Raw genomic sequence first — 19,492 nt, 5'->3', positions numbered from 1 at the left:
ATTTATTTTTAAAAGGTTAGGCAACTTTCCAAGAATTGTGGCTGTTATTTAAAGTTTGTCAGAACGCAGAATTTTGTGATAAATGGAAACAAATGTTTCTTGTGATTTTTAAAATCTCTTGTAATGCGTCATTTTTTTGCCCTATTTTACTTTAAAGTAGTTCTGGCCAACTTTTCTGAAGTTCATGTATTCTTAAAAAATTTATTGAAAACAAAGCTGTTCAATCAGTTGAATTTTATATGGGCATGGTTTTTGTCTTTCTATTAAAAGTGAGCCTCTTACTTTTGGTGATGGTGACTCAAGTGTCTATATGAAAATTAGACACTTTGTTAAAGACAAGAATTTTTGTAAATGTTTTACAAATAAGTACATTTATTGTTTCTAAAACTTCGAAGTATTCAATTCTGTTTGAAAAATATTGCTTGTTTTTCATTTATTTTATTGCATTTTTGTTTGACAGACAGTCTTGTGAAGCATCAGCTATTTTTAAGACATTCAGAGACTTAGAGTGCACAGATTCTATTTACTCGCTCTTATTTGTTTTCATTCTTTTCCCTAGGAACTGAGTAATGGCTCCATGGTTAGGATCACTATTCCTGAAATTGCCACCTCTGAATTAGGTATGATTAAGAATCAAACCTCACTTTTGTGTGTTCTTAGTTTGATTTAAAAGATTTGGAGTAATTGCTGATTTACATGAATAATTGGGGTTTAAAAAATTTTTGCTGTTTTTGAAGCCATGAGATAGAGTTTTTTACTCTGCTGAGAAGCTATAAAAAAGAGCTGCGGGGCACTTTGTGCTGCCCGCTCCATGTGTGCTCTAAGGCTGGGGGAACCCGTGAAGTGTGTGCTAGTTCTGCTTCTGTGAGATTTCTTATGAAAAAGAAGCCATGCAGTGAGATTACAGTGTATGGACACGCCTCTTGCAAGAAAATCTCAGAAACAAGGAAGCCCAAGCAACTAAAATAGTTTTTGGCATATTGATGGTTTTTAATCCAAAAATATATCTCTCAATTGTTAGATACATTGAAAATTAACATAATTGCCTTTAACTGAATAAAACTTAACATTATAGTAAAAATACACTCAGGAGTATTTTGATAAAATTGGAGTCTGCTTGAATTATTATTGAAATGCAATTTGGAAAGTACTAGGTGAAAAATATTTCTGAACATAGAATAGTAAAGAAAACTGGAATTGAAAAGATTTGCCAACAAATGTAAATTAAGAAAAGAATGCTTGTATGATATAGGAAAATTCAGGACATCTATTAGTTTCAAAGTCTAACTGCCAGAGCAGAGTGTTGGCAGATTGTGTGAATTCTGCAATTTGCTAAGTGGGCTAGAATGACGTGTGTTTTAGGAAGTATCTTTCACTGGTGTAGTAAATGATATTCTGAGTTCGTATGGAGATGCCTTGCTTTTCTGAAAGGTATTTAGCCAGTGATCTCAAGAAGTATAAGCCTAACCAAAGTACATAAAAACAAATAACAGGTTAATTAAAAAAAAAAAATCTTACTCTCTCTCGAGCAAATAGAAGTCACATAGTTCATGCACGTAAGTTTTTGTACTTTACTTATAAAGCTTTCCTCAGCCCCTCAGGCAGTATCTGGTTTACACTTAATTTGGATTCAGTCATGACAAACTTGATTATTAGGTTTTCTAACATTGGTTTCATTTGATTCCAACCTTTGCTGTGTATGCACACACGTAGCAAATTGATGAGAAAAAGCATATGCTGCTGAGGATGGGCCCTGGTGACAGTGCCAGTGGGCAGGGAAGAAAAGAATCCTCTAAAGAGATTATGGGAGGATACGAAAGCATTGCAGTTTGGGGCCATTTCCTACTAAAAGCAGACCCAGGCCTCTTTATAGCAGTAGCCCTTACCACCCTGAGGGGGTCGCTGTATGACAGTGTAGCACTGTTAAGAGATAGCCATACTAATGATATTGAGTCATTAAGAAAGTTATAGTTTACATGGTATTGATTGATCAGAGAGCATGTAAAACATTTTAGAAACAATGCTGTCAGAAATAATGAAAAGTTATAAAGCTTTGGTTAACCAGAATGTTCAATCATTCAGAACATATTTTAATGCTAAGTAAGCATTGCTATTTGAGGAGGTATATATTGATTATTACATATTTATTGAAGCATTGAAGCAATATTTTATATGAATTTATTAATGTAGAAATTGTATGTTTTTGTTAGAATGGCCTTTAATTTATTGTCCAAACTAGGACATTTTTTTTTTTTTTTTTTTTTGCGGTACGCCGGGCCTCTCACTGTTGTGGCCTCTCCCGTTGCGGAGCACAGGCTCCGGACGCGCAGGCCCAGCGGCCATGGCTCACGGGCCCAGCCGCTCCGCAGCACGTGGGATCCTCCCGGACCGAGGCACGAACCCCCGTCCCCTGCATTGACAGGCGGACTCCCAACCTCTGCGCCACCAGGGAAGCCCCAAACTAGGACATTTTTGAGAGTGAAATGGGGAGCTACTAATAACTGTCAGGGCCATGGATGTCAGTCACCTCTGTCTTAGGTAATCTCAGCTCTTTGGTTACTCTATTTCTGATCCAAAATGAATGATCACAAAGCTGCCCTGAGACCTCTCGCAAGCCCTGTTAAATTCAGTGTCAGTTGATTGGCTAGGTCAGATTTGTATCCCATTGGCTCTTTAATGGCAGTTCTTTTTTCATAGTACTTGGCCTTTATATAGTAGTAATTAAAAAATGTTCCTAGTAAAAGGGGAAAAGAAATGCATGCATAGGAAGCATACTAAAATTAATCTTTGCTTTTAATAGTACAAACTTGTTTGCAAGCAATTAAATTTATCCTGCCAAAAGAAGTAGCTGTTCAGATGCTTGTCAAGTGGTACAGTGTCCACAGTGCTCCAGGAGGACCCAGTTATCACTCAGAGTGGAACTTATTTGTGACTTGTCTCATGAACATGATGGGTTATAACACAGACCGCTTAGCATGGACAAGGAATGTAAGTACAGATAATTGTTTTTCCTCCTGAGATATTCTGTTGTTATCAATGTAATGTTTGCATAATTTTTTTTAACATCTTCATTGGAGTATAATTGATTTACAATGGTGTGTTAGTTTCTGCTTTATAACAAAGTGAATCAGTGATACATATATCCCCATATCACTTCCCTCTTGCGTCTCCCTCCCTCCCACCCTCCCTATCCCACGCCTCTGGGTGGTCACAAAGCACCGAGCTAATCTCCCTGTGTTATGCGGCTGCTTCCCACTAGCTATTCTGTTTTACGTTTGGTAGTGTACATATGTCCATGCCACTCTTTCACTTTGTCCCAGCTTACCCTTCCCCCTCCCCATATCCTCAAGTCCATTCTCTAGTAGGTCTGTGTCTTTATTCCCGTCTTGCCCCTATGTTCTTCATGACCATTTTCTTTTTTTAGATTCCATATATATGTGTTAGCATACGGTATTTGTCTTTCTCTTTCTGACTTACTTCACTCTGTATGACAGACTCGAGGTCCATCCACTTCACTACAAATAACTCAATTTCGTTTCTTTTTATGGCTGGGTAATATTCCATTGTATATATGTGCCACATCTTCTTTATACATTCATCTGTTGATGGACACTTAGGTTGCTTCCATGTCCTGGCTATTGTAAACAGAGCTGCAATGAACATTGTGGTACGTGACTCTTGTTGAATTATGGTTTTCTCAGGGTATATGCCCAGTAGTGGGATTGCTGGGTCATATGGTAGTTCTATTTTCAGTTTTTTAAGGAACCTCCATACTGTTCTCCATAATGGCTGTATCAATTTACATTGCCACCAACAGTGCAAGAGGGTTCCCTTTTCTCCACACCCTCTCCAGCATTTATTGTTTGTAGATTTTTTGGTGATGGCCATTCTGACCAGTGTGAGATGATATCTCATTGTAGTTTTGATTTGCATTTCTTTAATGATTAATGATGTTGAGCATTCTTTCATGTGTTTGTTGGCAATCTGTATATCTTCTTTGGAGAAATGTCTGTTTAGGTCTTCTGCCCATTTTGGGATTGGGTTGTTTGTTTTTTTGATATTGAGCTGCATGAGCTGCTTGTAAATTTTGGAGAGTAATCCTTCTTCACTAGCAAATATTTTCTCCTATTCTGAGGGTTGTCTTTTCGTCTTTTGGTTTCCTTTGCTGTGCAAAAGCTTTGAAGTTTCATTAGGTCCCATTTGTTTATTTTTGTTTTTATTTCCATTTCTCTAGGAGGTGGGTCAAAAAGGATTTTGCTGTGATTTATGTCATGGAGTGTCCTGCTTATGTTTTCCTCTAAGAGTTTGATAGTGTCTGGCCTTACATTTAGGTCTTTAATCCATTTTGAGTTTATTTTTGTGTATGGTGTTAGGGAGTGTTCTAATTTCATTCTTTTCCATGTAGCTGTCCAGTTTTCCCAGCACCACTTATTGAAGAGGCTGTCTTGTCTCCACTGTATATTCTTGCCTCCTTTATCAAAGATAAGGTGACCACATGTGTGTGGGTTTATCTCTGGGCTTTCTGTCCTGTTCCATTGATCTATATTTATGTTTTTGTGCCAGTACCATACTGTCTTGATTACTGTAGCATTGTAGTATAGTCTGAAGTCAGGAAGCCTGATTCCTCCAGCTCTGTTTTTCTTTCTCAGGATTCCTTTGGCTATTCGGGGTCTTTTGTATTTCCATACAAATTGTGAGATTTTTGGTTCTAGTTCTGTGAAAAATGCCATTGGTAGTTTGATAGGGATTGCACTGAATCTGTAGATTGCTTTGGGTAGTATAGTCATTTTCACAATATTGATCTAATCCAAGAACATGGTATATATCTCATATCTCTCCGTCTATTTGTATCATCTTTAATTTCTTTCATCAGTGTCTTATAATTTTCTGCATACAGGTCTTTTGTCTCCTTAGGTAGGTTTATTTCTTGATATTTTATTCTTTGTGTTGCAGTGGTAAAGGGGAGTGTTTTCTTAATTTCACTTTCAGATTTTTCATCATTAGTGTATAGGAATGCAAGAGATTTCTGTGCATTTATTTGGTATCCTGATACTTTACCAAATTCATTGATTAGCTCTAGTAGTTTTCTGGTAGCATCTTTAGTAGTTTTCTGGTAGCATCTTTAGGATTCTCTATGTAGAGTATCATGTCATCTGCAAACAGTGACAGTTTTACTTCTTCTTTTCCAATTTGGAATCCTTTTATTTCTTTTCCTTCTCTGCTTGCCATGTCTAAAACTTCCAAAACTATGTTGAATAATAGTGGTGAAGGTGGGCAGCCTTGTCTTGTTCCTGATCTTAGTGGAAATGGTTTCAGTTTTTCACCATTGAGAATGATGTTGGCTGTGGGTTTGTCAAATATGACCTTTATTATGTTGAGATAAGTTCCCTCTATGCCTCCTTTCTGGAGGGATTTTGTCATAAATGGGTGTTGAATTTTGTCTAAAGCTTTTTCTGCATCTATTGAGATGATCATATGGTTTTTATTCTTCAATTTGTTAATATGGTGTATCACATTGATTGATTTGCGTATATTGAAGAATCCTTGCATTCCTGGGATAAACCCCACTTGATCATGGTGTATGATCCTCTTAATGTGCTGTTGGATTCTGTTTGCTAGTATCTTGTTGAGAGTTTTTGCATCTATGTTCATCAGTGATATTGGCCTGTAGTTTTCTTTCTTTGTGACATCTTTGTTTTTTTTTTTTTTTTCTTGTGGGACACAGGCCTCTCACTGCTGTGGCCTCTCCCATTGCGGAGCACAGGCTCCGTATGCGCAGGCTCTGCAGCCATGGCTTACGGGCCCAGCTGCTCCATGGCGTGTGGGATCTTCCTGGACCGGGGCACGAACCCATGTCCCCTGAATCGGCAGGCAGACTCTCAACCACTGCGCCACCAGGGAAGCCCCCTTTGTCTGGTTTTGGTATCAGTGTGACGGTGGCCTTGTAGAATGAGTTTGGGAGTGTTCCTCCCGCTGCTATATTTTGGAAGAGTTTGAGAAGGATAGGTGTTAGCTCTTCTCTAAATGTTTGATAGAATTCGCCTGTGAAGCCATCTGGTCCTGGGCTTTTGTTTGTTGGAAGATTTTTAATCACAGTTTCAATTTCAGTGCTTGTGATTGGTCTGTTCTTATTTTCTGTTTCTTCCTGGTTCAGTCTGGAAAGGTTGTGCATTTCTAAGAATTTGTATATTTCTTCCAGGGTGTCCATTTTATTGGCATATAGTTGTTTGTAGTAATCTCTCATGATCCTTTGTATTTCTGCAGTGTCAGTTGTTACTTCTCCTTTTTCATTTCTAATTCTATTGATTTGAGTCTTCTCCCTTTTTTTCTTGATGAGTCTGGCTAATGGTTTATCAATTTTGTTTATCTTCTCATAGAAACAGCTTTTAGTTTTATTCATCTTTGCTATCGTTTCCTTTATTTTTTTTGTTTTATTTCTGATCTGATCTTTATGATTTCTTTCCTTCTGCTAACTTTGGGGTTATTTTGTTCTTCTTTCTCTGATTGCTTTAGGTGTAAGGTTAGGTTGTTTATTTGAGATGTTTCTTGTTTCTTAAGGTAGGATTGTATTGCTGTAAACCTCCTTCTTACAACTACTTTTGCTGCACCTCATAGGTTTTGGGTCATCGTGTGTTCATTGTCATTTACATCTAGGTATTTTTAAATTTCCTCTTTGATTTCCTCAGTGATCTCTTGGTTATTAAATAGTGCATTGTTTAGCCTCCATGTGTTTGTATTTTTTACAGATTTTTTTCCTGTAATTGATATCTAGTCTCATAGCATTGTGGTCGGAAAAGATACTTGATACGATTTTAATTTTCTTGAAGTTACCAAGGCTTGATTTGTGATCCAAGATATGATCTGTCCTGGAGAGTGTTCCATGAGCACTTGAGAAGGAAGTGTATTCTTTTGTTTTTGGATGGAATGTCCTATAAATATCAATTAAGTCCATCTTGTTTTGTGTATCATTTAAAGTTTGTGTTTTCTTATTTATTTTCATTTTGGATGATCTATCCATTGGTGAAAGTGGGGTATTAAAGTCCCCTACTATGTTTGTGTTACTGTCATTTCCCCTTTTATGGCTGTTAGCATTTGCCTTATATATTGAGGTGCTCCTATGTTGGGTGCTTAAATATTTACAGTTGTATCTTCTTGGATTGATTCCTTGATCATTATTAGTGTCCTTCTTTGTCTCTTGTAATAGTCTTTGTTTTAAAGTCTATTTTGTCTGATATGAAAATTGCTACTCCAGCTTTCTTTTGATTTCCATTTGAATGGAATATCTTTTTCCATCCCCTCACTTTCAGTCTGTACGTGTCCCTAGGTCTGAAGTGGGTCTCTTGTAGACAGCATATGTATGGGTCTTGTTTGTGTATCCATTCAGCCGGTCTGTGTCTTTTGGTTGGAGCATTTAATCCATTTACATTTAAGGTAATTATCGATAGCTATGTTCCCATTACCATTTTCTTAATTGTTTTGCGTTTGTTATTGCAGGTCTTTTCCTTCTCTTGTGTTTCCTGCCTAGAGAAGTTCCTTTAGCATTTGTTGTAAAGCTGGTTTGGTGGTGCTGAATTCTCTTAGCTTTTGCTTGTCTGTAAAGGTTTTAATTTCTCCATCGAATCTGAATGAGATCCTTGCTGGGTAGAGTAATCTTGGTTGTAGGTTTTTCCCCTTCATCACTAAATATGTCCTGCCACTCCTTTCTGGCTTGCAGAGTTTCTGCTGAAAGATCAAGTGTTAACCTTATGGGCATTCCCTTGTATGTTATTTTTCCCTTGCTGCTTTTAATATTTTTCCTTTGTATTTAATTTTTGATAGTTTGATTAATATGTGTCTTGGCGTGTTTCTCCTTGGATTTATCCTGTATGGGACTCTCTGTGCTTCCTGGGCTTGATTGATTATTTCCTTTCCCATATTAGGGAAGTTTTCTACTGTAATCTCTTCAAATATTTTCTCAGTCCCTTTCTTTTTCTTTTCTTCTTCTGGGACCCCTATAATTTGAATGTTGGTACATTTAATGTTCTCCCAGAGGTCTCTGAGCCTGTCCTCAATTCTTTTTTTTTTCTTTATTTGCTCTGCTGTAGTTATTTCCACTATTTTATCTTCCAGGTCACTTATCCGTTCTTCTGCCTCAGTTATTCTGCTGTTGATCCCCTCTAGAGAATTTTTAATTTCATTTATTGTGTTGTTCATCACTGTTTGTTTGCTCTTTAGTTCTCCTAGCTCCTTGTAAAACATTTCTTGTATTTTCTCCATTCTCTTTCCAAGATTTTGGATCATCTTTACTATCATTATTCTGAATTCTTTTTCAGGTAGACTGCCTATTTCCTCTTCATTTGTTACATCTGGTGGGTTTTTACCTTGCTTCTTCATCTGCTGTGTGTTTCTCTGTCTTCTCATTTTGGTTAACTTACTGTGTTTGGGGTCTCCTTTTCACAGGCTGCAGGTTCGTAGTTCCTGTTGTTTTTGGTGTCTGCCCCCAGTGGGTAAGGTTGGTTCAGTGGGTTGTGTAGGCTTCCTGGTGGAAGGGAGTTGTGCCTGTGTTCTGGTGGATGAGGCTGGATCTTGTCTTTCTGGTGGGCAGGTCCATGTCTGGTGGTGTGTTTAGGGGTGTCTGTGACCTTATTGTGATTTAGGCAGCCTCTCTGCTAATGGGTGGGGTTGTGTTCTTGTCTTGCGAGTTGTTTGGCATAGGGTGTCCAGCACTGTAGCTTGCTCGTCGTTGAGTGGAGCTGGGTCTTGGCGTTGAGATGGGATGTCTGGAAGATTTTCGCCGTTTGATATTACGTGGAGCTGGGAGGTCTCTTGTGGGCCAATGTCCTGAACTTGGCTCTCGCACCTCAGAGGCACAACCCTGATGCCTGTCTGGATCACCAAGAGCCTGTCATCCACATGGCTCAGAATGAAAGGGAGAAAAAAAAGAAAGAAAGAAAGAGGAAAATAAAATAAAGTTATTAAAATAAAAAATAATTATTAAAAAAAATTAAAAAATGTAATAAAAAAGAAAGAAAGAAAGAAGAGAGCAAGCAAACCAAAAAACAAATCCACCAGTGATGTTTGCATAATTGGTTGTGCAGCATTCAGAGTATATAACATATCAGTTTACTAATGGGCATACTTCATTCAACAAAATGGAATATGTTAAGGCTTATTGTGTCTATACATTTTAAGTCAAATATCATTACTATTTAATAACATTTTACTAGTAATTAGAATTATTGCATTTTCATAATATGGTAAAGCACTTTGGCTACTATTTCTCATTTCATCTTTGTAAAATGGCTATAAATTATGCTCGGATTAGTAGTAGTAGTCTTGATTTTATTGATGAAGAAACTGAATCACGAAGAAATCACGCACTAGAGATTTGCTCAAAACTGGGCCTTCATTGTATCTTCTGACTCATGGCTTAATGTTCTTTTCTGAAGCCCAGACTGTGTTTTCACATACAATTGCTTCGTCTGTGAGGAGGAAGGTTTGATTTGATGGAGATTTAAAGTGCTTTAGCCTAAGTATCTAGTCTGCTAATGATATAAAGCTGCATTCCTCATCTCCCTCCCTAGAAACTTTCTTCCAGGCCCTTAATAGGTTATTTACAAAATCAGGGTAGCGTCTTCAGTATTGGTGATTTCCTTTTGCCTCTGGAGATCACTCCCAGGACAACCTTGCCTGGGTCACTCTGAAGAAATCACTGTAGAACACACTTACCTTTCTCCAGGTAACTCAGCTGTACTTGTCTATACATTTTAGTTTCATACCAGCAAATCCATTTAAAAAAATCATTTTTTTTTTATTATGGAAGTATACATGCTTACTGAGGAGAATTTGGAAAATGGAGGAACTAAGAGGAAAATACTGCTACTCAGAGACAGCCACTCTAAACGTTTTGCTTTTGCTTTATAGATAAACATGATATCAATGAAAATTTCCTATATCATTAAAAATTCTTCAAAAAACCCCCTTCATTTTATAGGCTACCATGTGGTTTTATCATGATTAATGGCTAATAACTGAACATTGTTGAATCAGTTTTTTTCTTATGAGTAATTTGCAAACATTCTTTTATATGTAAATCTGTACATCTCTCGTCATTTCCCAAGAACTGAACCCTAAAAGAGGGATTACTAGGTCAAGTAATGTTCAAAAAGGGTTGTGCAATCAACATTTTCACCAGCATCATTTAAAGGTGCCCATTTCACCACATTGATTATTTGAGTGGGGTGAACCTTTGCCAACTCAGAACTATTATGTTATTTCTGTATAAGTAAATGGGAATGGCTTTTTAAAATTCTCATTGGTCATTTATAGTTTTTATTATTTATTTATTTTTGCGGTACGCAGGCCTCTCACTGTTGTGGCCTCTCCTGTTGTGGAGCACAGGCTCCGGACGCGCAGGCTCAGCGGCCATGGCTCACGGGCCCAGCCGCTCCGTGGCATGTGGGATCTTCCCGGACCGGGGCACGAACCCGCGTCCCCTGCATCGGCAGGCGGACTCTCAACCACTGCGCCACCAGGGAAGCCCCCTATAGTTTTTATTTTTTGACTTGCATTTCATGGCTTACCTGTTTCATTCTCCTCTCCACCCTAGCAACCAAAGTAATCCTGTCCAATAAAGTCAGATCAAGTCACTCCTCTGCTCAGAACCCTCTAGTGCCTTCCCATCCTACTCAGTAAAAGCCAAAGGCCTGCAAGACACCATGTGACCCAGCTTCTCTTACGTCTGGTTTTACTGCTTACTCATCCCTGCCTTGCTCGCATTGTCCCCACCACGCTGATTTCCATTGTTTCCCCTGAACACACCAAGCATGTTCCTGCCTCAGGGTCTTTGCACTTGCTGTTACCCCTGGAGAAAATGACTTCCCTCAGACAAGACAAGCTGAGGCCTTTTCCAGATGTCACCTCAGTGCAGCCTGCCCTGTCCATTCTGTGTAGAATTGTACCTACACTCCATGCCCCCCTTATGATCCCCTTTACCTTTTTTTCCTCTTAGCACTAATTATATATAATATGCTGTATATTTTATTTATTTTGTTTGTGTGTCTCTTCTCCTCCCACAGGAAAATTCTGTGTGGGCAGGGATTTTTGTTTGGTTTTGTTCACTACTCTATCTCTAGGACCTACAGTAGTGCCTGGCATAGGTGGCTGTTTAGTGAACATTTGTTGAATGAATGCTCTTTTCCACCTGAATGAAGTATTTTAACATTTTGTGTCTGTTGCATCATGTGAAAGTATCGCCCTCTGCAATTTCCTTGGGAAAAATTTTCCTGGGAAAATAGGGACAATTTTCTTATTCCAAACAATTGCATGAATGCTACTTCATTCCAGATTTTTCCATTCTTTATTAAATATCGAAAAATTGTGCCTTATAGAAACCGAGGATTTCTACAATATGAATAAGTCCACTTCAGCTTCTTGTAGTTTTTGTATGTTACTGTCCTGTGGAACTTGTTGAGGAATACAGATCACTGTGCCCCATTCTCTAGCAGAGAGCCAGTGCCCCCTCGTGTTTCCATGTTGTGGTTAGGACTGAGCACCCACAGTTTTTTTCTTTTGTAAAGAAGAACATGATTCTTTGATTTACTTATTGCATGATAGCCCTAAAGGAAGGAACGAGGAAATCAGCTCTGACATTTATTTGTAGGACTGCATAGTTAAACCCTGCTGTCTTTTGTCCTCGCCGTCAAAGCGCAGGATGAAATGGTCCTCAGTGGCAAATGGTTTTTATTTTGCTTTGTCCAGAAATATCTCTTTTTTGTTTTCATTTAAGTAATAGAGTGGAGGGTGGAGTACCGAATTTCTGCCAATGACTAGCTCTGTGATTTTGGCATTTCTTTGGGCCTTCCTTAATTCACTAATTAGTTAAATGAGAGGACTGGGCCAGACATTTCTTTTTGGTTCTTACATTCTGTGAGTGGTTGCATCTAGGGTTAACTGTTCTGTCCTTTGGGATGCTCATATTTTCATTAGATAGATATTGAGTCCCTGATGTGGGCCAGGCATGAAGCCAGGCTTTTCAGATACGCATTAGGGAAGACAGATAGTTCCTCTCATGGAATTGACTGTCCTAGGGGAAGGCAGATAAATGAATATTTTATATCCAGGTTGTGATAGATCAAGGTCAGGGATCCACAGAATTATATAACAGGATTGGCTAACCTGTGACATATTAAAATAATGAAAATAAGACAGATCCATATATGTCACAAAGAGGTATCTGTATCAGACAATCTCCACTGTCCTTTCCCATAACTCCAGGTCTTAATGAACCTGATAACCATAGCTGGGACATTCTTTCTGACTGTGGGACTTAAGACTATGTGTGTGCACGCGTGCACACATGTACGCTATATTTGGTTGAAGTTTTAGGTAAGATAGCTATCATTTCATCTGTTGCTTTGATTTTGCTCTTGTTATTTTTGTTTTTTGATAATATTGTATGTAAGTTGGGTTGTGTTTTATTTAAATGCTTCACAAGAAAACCTGTTCTCTTGATCAGTTTTTTAAATTACTTTATTCAGTTTAAAAAAGTACTTTATGCAGTTTTATATTTAAACATTCAGTTTTAAAAATTATTGCTATCTATGTTTAGTTTTTATATAGAAATAAACTTTCAGATGAACGAGATTAATTGATAAATATGTAAGTTTTTATAGCGTAGGAAAACAGCTATTGCTATTTATAGGGTTATGGTTGATTAGTTGGTAGTTCAGTGCCTGTGTAAAGTAGCAGGTGGCAAAGGTTATGCCAGAGGGAATTGAATAAGACTGAACTTTTAGAAAATTGCTTTTATGTAACTGCATTAGGATAGGCTAACTATTATAACAGAAAGCTCTCAAAAGATATAATGGCTCACACACAATAAAAATGTGTATCTTGTTCATATAACAGTATTTAGCAGGTAAACAGGCCTCATGGTTATTAGGGACCCAGGCTGATGGAGCATCTGTCTTCAACGTGAGGCTTCAAAGATAGCCTTAGAGTTGATGCTAGATGCAAGGGAAAGAGCCTAGGGGAGCATGAATGGGAGGTTTTCAGGAACTGGGCCTGGCAGTGGTGACATCTGCTTTCATTCATAATCACACTGTCAGAGGGCCACAGCTAACTGTGAGGGGGCAGGGATACATAGCGTGGCTGTGGGTCCAGGAGAAAGAGGAGAACACAGATTTTGGAGAGTAGCTACCCATCTCTGCCATAGAATTGTTAGACTGTCACTGTAGACAGACTCTAAATAAATGTCTGCTAAGTTCTGACATTTGGCTGACACTGGGTTGATTCTTTGAGACTTGGCATATTTTGGGTATAGCTAATGGTCCTGTTCTTTCTACCAGTGGAGTGAAGATCTGTGTCATCAGAGAAGTAGGGGAGGAAAGGAAGCTACCATTGCAGTACCTGTGAGCCCAGGCACTGGACTAGGTGCTTTACATAGATGATTTCATTTAATCTTCACAATGATCCTAGAAGAAAGGTTTTCGTGCCATGTTTTTCCAGATGAGAAAATGAGTTTTGGTGACATTCCTCAGTTTCCATAATTGGTAGAACTGATTTCAGAATCATTTAAGTTGATCAGTTGTCAGTGATAAATTTACATGATTTTGTCTTCTCTTTTGGGGTTATCTTCCAGTTCGACTTTGAAGGATCACTTTCCCCAGTCATTGCACCCAAAAAAGCAAGACCTTCTGAGACAGGATCTGATGATGTAAGCATTGTTTTTTATTGCTAATAAAAATTAATCTGTGAGTATTATACTGGTCCCCCACATTTGTAATGTTCCTGTTGATTTGCATGTATTTCTAACACCTTTTACTTATTTTAATACTGAATGACAGCTATGTTGAAGGACAGGACCTGTTACATTTTCTGTGGCTATTTATTCACTTTTGTCTTTAATGATCATCTAAAAATTACTAAACATACATAATGCTGTGTGATTTAAATTTGGGTTTATAGATGTTTTACTGCCAATTGATCACCTAAAGTGACAGCATTTGCCTTTTTAGGCAGTGTTTCTTTAATTTAGGTTTTCAAACATATCAGATTCCATGGGTGTATTCTTGTTGTTTGAAAACATTCTTTTAAAATTGAGGTTTAATTTACATAAATGAAATGCTCAGATCTTAAGTATGCAGTTTGATCAATTTTGACAAATGCACACTCGTGTGACCCACACTCCTCTCAAGAACAAAACATTTCCATTATTCCATAAAGCTCTCGTGCCATTTTAAATCATTTCTTTCTTCTCAAAGCGTCCACTGATTTGAATTCTGTCATATGTTAGCGTTGCCAGCTCTAGAATTTGATATAAATGAAGGAATATAGTATGTAATCTTTGGCATAAGGTTTCTTTCATTCAGCATAATGCTTTTGAGATTCATCCATGTTGTTGCAGATATCAGTAGTTTGTGCCTTTTTATTGGTGGGTAGTATGAATATACCATAGTTTGTTTATTCATTCTTCTGCTGATGGATATCTAGCCCATTTCCGTTATTTGACTGTTATGTGTAAAGCTGCTGCCAACATTCAGTAATAAGTCTTTGTGGACATATATTTTCATTTCTCTTGGCTAAATACCTAGCAACTTGTTGGGTCATTGCTGGTTCTCAGACTGGTTATACCATGTTAACACTGACGAGTAATATATGAGTTGGCCAATATTTGCTGTCAGTCTTTTTCCTTTTAACCATTTGGATATGTGGAAAGCAGTTTCTCTAAAAGGTTTTAATTTGCCTTTCCCTAATGACTAATGATGTTAGGCACTGTTTCATGTGCTTATTAGCTACTTACATATGTTTGTGTGAAGTTTCTGTTCAGGTGTTTTACCTATTTTTAAATTGAATTTAAAAAAATATTTATTAAGCTGTAGAAGTTCTTTATATATTTTAGATATGACATTCTTTGTCATATGTGTATTTTGGGAATATTTTCTCCCAGTATGTGGCTTAACAGTGTCTTTTGGTGAGCAGAATTTTTTATTTTGGTTGTCTAACTTATAAATTTTTTACTTTTATGGTTGGTTCTATATCTGTTCCAAGAGTTTTTAAGTTAGAATAACACACTGTATTAAGCCTGACAAAAGCACCAATAAATTCCAAGTTGTGACAAAACCATAGACCACATTCTCTCAACACAATACAATAAATCACAAGTAGAAACTAAAACACACTTAATACTTGTAAAGTGTAGCACAGTTTGAATATAAAATTCAGTTGACTATTAGGCACATTACTAGCGTTATCATCTTATAAACATTGAAAGATACATATACCAGCTGGATACAAGTAGACCTCTCCTCTTACTAAAACCCAAATCAATGTAGTGGTCCTTATACCTGCCTATCTACACTTTCCACCTTTCCTTCTTTACTTTTGGCTCATAAGACATTGCCTAAGATAATCTTAAATTTTTCTCTCTCAATCTCTACCTAGGTAGTAGGATTTTTCTTCCAAAGTCTCTTCCCTAAAAGGGCGTGACTACATTTTTTCAAGTGGTTTTTAAAGGTGTCTTGTCTTAATATTTATTGCTGGCACCTGGAAACTGCTTAGCTATTTGAAGTGTTGGTTCTAATTTTTCAGCATTGTGATTTTTCATATTATTAACAACTTAATGTGAAAATGGAACTTGAATTGTTTTAAGTGAATTTGATTTTCTTTTTTAATGATGACATTACAAGGAGGGATTATTTAAAAAGTTAATATCCTTTTTATTCTTCTCAGGACTGGGAATATTTACTAAATTCAGACTACCACCAGAATGTTGAGTCTCATCTTTTGAATAGATCTTTATGTTTGAGTCCTTTGGAAGTTTCACAGATGAAGGATGAGGATTTGTCACAGAATCTCAGTTTGGACTCTTCTACACTTCTTTTCACTCACATACCTGCAATTTTTTTTGTTCTTCACCTGGTCTATGAGGAGCTTAAGTTGAACACTCTAATGGGAGAAGGAATTCGTTCACTTGTTGAACTTCTCGTTCAGTTGGCAAGGTAAATGTTGTTTGTAGATTAGAAACTTCAAGAGGTCGTTAGCTGACTTGATCTTAGACATGAATATCATATAGGAAGCTTGTAAATAAATTTCTGAAATCTACCGTCTCAACAAACCACAGCATTTTCTATAAACCACAGAATTGTTTGAAGGTATCCACTATGTAAGGGCCTGTGGGTCATGCTGGGGTTGCTGGTCTTTGTCCTAAGATGAGTGGGAAGACACCGGAGTGTGTTACACGGTGAGGATGACCTGCTCAGCTTTCATTTTGACACGATGACTGTGGTGAAAGGTTTGTAATGACACCTGCTGTTTTCATAGTAATGCCTATGTTCAGATAGTGTTTACAGCGAACAAAATCGTAATTTACATGTAGGAATTGTCAAAGTAGGTATTGCAATCCCTGTTTCAGCGATGAGGAACCTTGCTCAAGTTTGTTTCTAAGAACAGGTGTCGTTTGCTAGTCGTGGGCTGTCTTTGCTATTCCTTTGTTGTCTCAGTCTGTGGTCTTCCCCGTCTTTCAGGCTCTCGTAGTGGATCCATAATAAGATTGTTCTGATAATATTTTTAAAAGCCTTTCTAGCACCTTGTGTTTGACACTGAACTGGGAAGGTCATACTTAGGTGTTATTTGAGCCTTTGTGACCCTTGGTGATAAAGAAAGTTAACTTTGAATTAAAATGCCAACCTCTGTGTTAAGGTTGTAGTATGTTTTCTAATTTCTGTTATCTTCCTTGAGATACTGAAATTCTTTTCTGAGACATGGCAGTTTTAATTGATGGTCAGTTTCTCTTAATGATGAATCATTACTATGATGAAAATACTTTTGTAATGAAATGATTTTCAAACCCTAATCATGGCTCTCTGAAACAAGTAACATTTGTAAAATGTTTTACATTTTGTAAAGTATTTCTCACACATATTATCTTATTTAATCTTAAAAACTTGAGAGTGAGTTAACTGGTGTTTCTCCATTTTCTAGAAGAAAAAATACTGAGATTCATAGAGTTGACTTGCTGACAGTCACACAGCTAATAAATTAAAAGAGGAGAAAATGGACCACAGTGTTTTCACAGTAGTTTTATCCACAAAATTCATCTGGCAAAAGGAGTTTGGGTTCCATTTGTCATACTGGGCACTTTAAAGTCCAGAAATAGAATACAGAGGCTCTAGATCTGGTTGTCTTCTTTCTCATAAGTAAATTTTTTTAATTGAAAAGTTCAACTGATGAGTCCTTCTAACTCTTTGGGAGGAAAGTGCTATAATACCTTCCTTGTTATTTCTTTTTTATGTGTTCTTATTGTTTTAGGGACTTAAAATTGGAGGCTTATGTAGATCATTACTATAGAGATTACCCAGCACTTGTCAGAACTACTGGACAAGTGTGTACAATTGATCAAGGTAAGTGTGCTGTTAAAGGTTTTCTGAACAATGTAGTGACATTTGCTTGTATTTTTCTTGGTGAATAGCAGAGGATATATTTCTTACCATTGGCCTCTAAATCAGGGGCAGTGTCTTTCCACCAGGCAGATTTTAGTTTGTAGTGTTCGATCTCTGACTTGTAGTAAGCCATAATCTCTTCAGTGTAGGGGGAAAATGTTACTCATCCCTAAGTTTCTGCCTTGCAAAAGCTTAGAGCTTCCAGTGCCAAGGGTGCGCTGCTGTCCTGTGCTGCGCAGTTAGTAGCCACCTGCCATGTGCTATCTAAGTTAATTATATTAAAAATTCAGTTCCTCAGTTGCACTGGCCGTGTTTCAAGTGCTCGGTAGCCACATGGGGCTAGTGGTTGCCATATTGGACAGTACAGATACAGAACATTTCCATAACCACTGTACTGTCTTAGACCCCGAGTTAAAGCGACTCAGGATTGGGGCCCAGTTGTTAAAACAGAGCACAATCCTGGGTGTCTTGTCTGTTTTCTCATCTTTAGGGTTAGGGCAGAAGTTTTTGGTTAGATTCTTTATATGCCTTGAACACAAGAATTTTCTAAATTTCCTTCCAGGATTGGATAAAATATTAGTCAATTAAATTCCACATATTATAATATGGTCAGTTACTTACTGTGGCAGAAAACATGAAGCATTTTGGCGACTATGGAAAAATGTTATTCTGATAGTTTTCAAATGATAGATATTGTTGATTATTTTTCCTTTAGAATGAAACAGTATTGTATTAATGTATCTTTATAAACATTTGTCTGATTTGAAAGGACAAACAGGATTTATGCATCATCCATCATTTTTTACTTCTGAGCCACCAAGTATTTATCAGTGGGTGAGTTCTTGTCTGAAGGGTGAAGGAATGCCACCCTATCCTTACCTCCCCGTCACCTGTGAAAGAAGCAGACTTGTAGTCTTGGTATGTATTCAAAGTGTTGCCAAACTTGTTCTTTTCTTTTTCTCTTTCAGTATAATTTTTTAAATTATCATACAGTTAAATTAACTTTTTTTTTTCATTTTGTATATAGCTCTGAGGATTTCAACAAATGTAGAGTTCATGTAATCACCACCATAATTAGGATTCAGAACAGTTCCATCACCCGCCTCAGAAAATTCCCTCATGCTTTTGGGATTCATCCAAGTGTTGCTGTATCAGCAGTTCGTTACACTTAATTGCTGAGTGCCAGCTATACATTGTGTGGATATATCACATTGGTTTATCCATTCATCCATTGAAGATATTTGGGTTGACTCCAGTTGTTAGCAATTATGAATACAGTTGCTGTAAACATTCATGTCCAGGTTTTTTGTGTGAACAAAAGTTTTCATTTCTCTAGGGTAGATACCCAGAGGTGTGATTGATGGCCATATAGTAAGTATATATTTAAGATTGATATATGTATATTTAAGAAACTAAAGTGTTTTTCAGAGTATATGTACCATTTTACATTTCCACCGTCAATGTGTGAGAGTTCCAATTTCCCTGCATCCTGGTCAGTGTTTGGTATTGTCATGATTTGTAATTTTTGTCATTCTGATAGATGTGTAGTGATATCTCATTGTGGTTTTAATTTGTGTTTTCTTAATGGCTAGTGATATTTTGAGTATTCCTAGATATGAGGTTTTGTCAGATCTATGGATTTCAAGTATTCTTTCCTGTAGTTTGTCATGTTCCATTGTTCTCTTAATGTTTCCTTTGTGAAGCAAAAATGCTTAATTTTGATGAAGCCAGTTTATCCAGTTTTTTTTCTTTTATGGATTGTGCTTTTGGTGTCATGTCTATAAATTCATTGTTTAGGTCACAAGGATTTTCTCCACTTTTCTTCTAGAAGTTTTACAGTTTTATGTTTTACATTTAGATCTGTGATCCATTTTGTTAATTTTTATAAGATGTGAGGATTATGTTGAGATTTTTATTCCATTTGGATGGTCAATTCTTTTAACAGCATCTGTTGAAAACACTATTCTTTCTCTTTTGTACTTTTATTAAGAATCAGTTGACCACATTCTTGTGGGTCTGTTTCTAGACTTTTTATTCTGGTCCATTGATCTGTGTTGTGGTCCACACACTCT

General features: G+C 37.2%; 1 protein-coding gene across 8 annotated transcripts in view; it reads left to right on the top strand.

The window, feature by feature from the left end:
- The window catches only part of ANAPC1 (anaphase promoting complex subunit 1), a 167,118-nt gene that overhangs the window by 28,146 nt on the left and 119,480 nt on the right, over positions 1–19,492 (top strand). For all 8 annotated transcript variants that reach the window (XM_060309199.2, XM_060309195.1, XM_060309197.1 and 5 more), the window contains exons 16-21: positions 560–620; positions 2,801–2,988; positions 13,622–13,696; positions 15,712–15,980; positions 17,290–17,381; positions 18,190–18,338. In XM_060309199.2, coding sequence (XP_060165182.1) covers positions 560–620; positions 2,801–2,988; positions 13,622–13,696; positions 15,712–15,980; positions 17,290–17,381; positions 18,190–18,338 — 834 coding nt within the window. The remainder of the gene's footprint in view (positions 1–559; positions 621–2,800; positions 2,989–13,621; positions 13,697–15,711; positions 15,981–17,289; positions 17,382–18,189; positions 18,339–19,492) is intronic.

This window comes from Globicephala melas, chromosome 12 (assembly GCF_963455315.2).
Source record: "Globicephala melas chromosome 12, mGloMel1.2, whole genome shotgun sequence".
Taxonomy (NCBI): domain Eukaryota; kingdom Metazoa; phylum Chordata; class Mammalia; order Artiodactyla; family Delphinidae; genus Globicephala; species Globicephala melas.
Note: the sequence above shows the minus strand (reverse complement) of the source record. Positions and strands in the feature narration are given on the sequence as shown.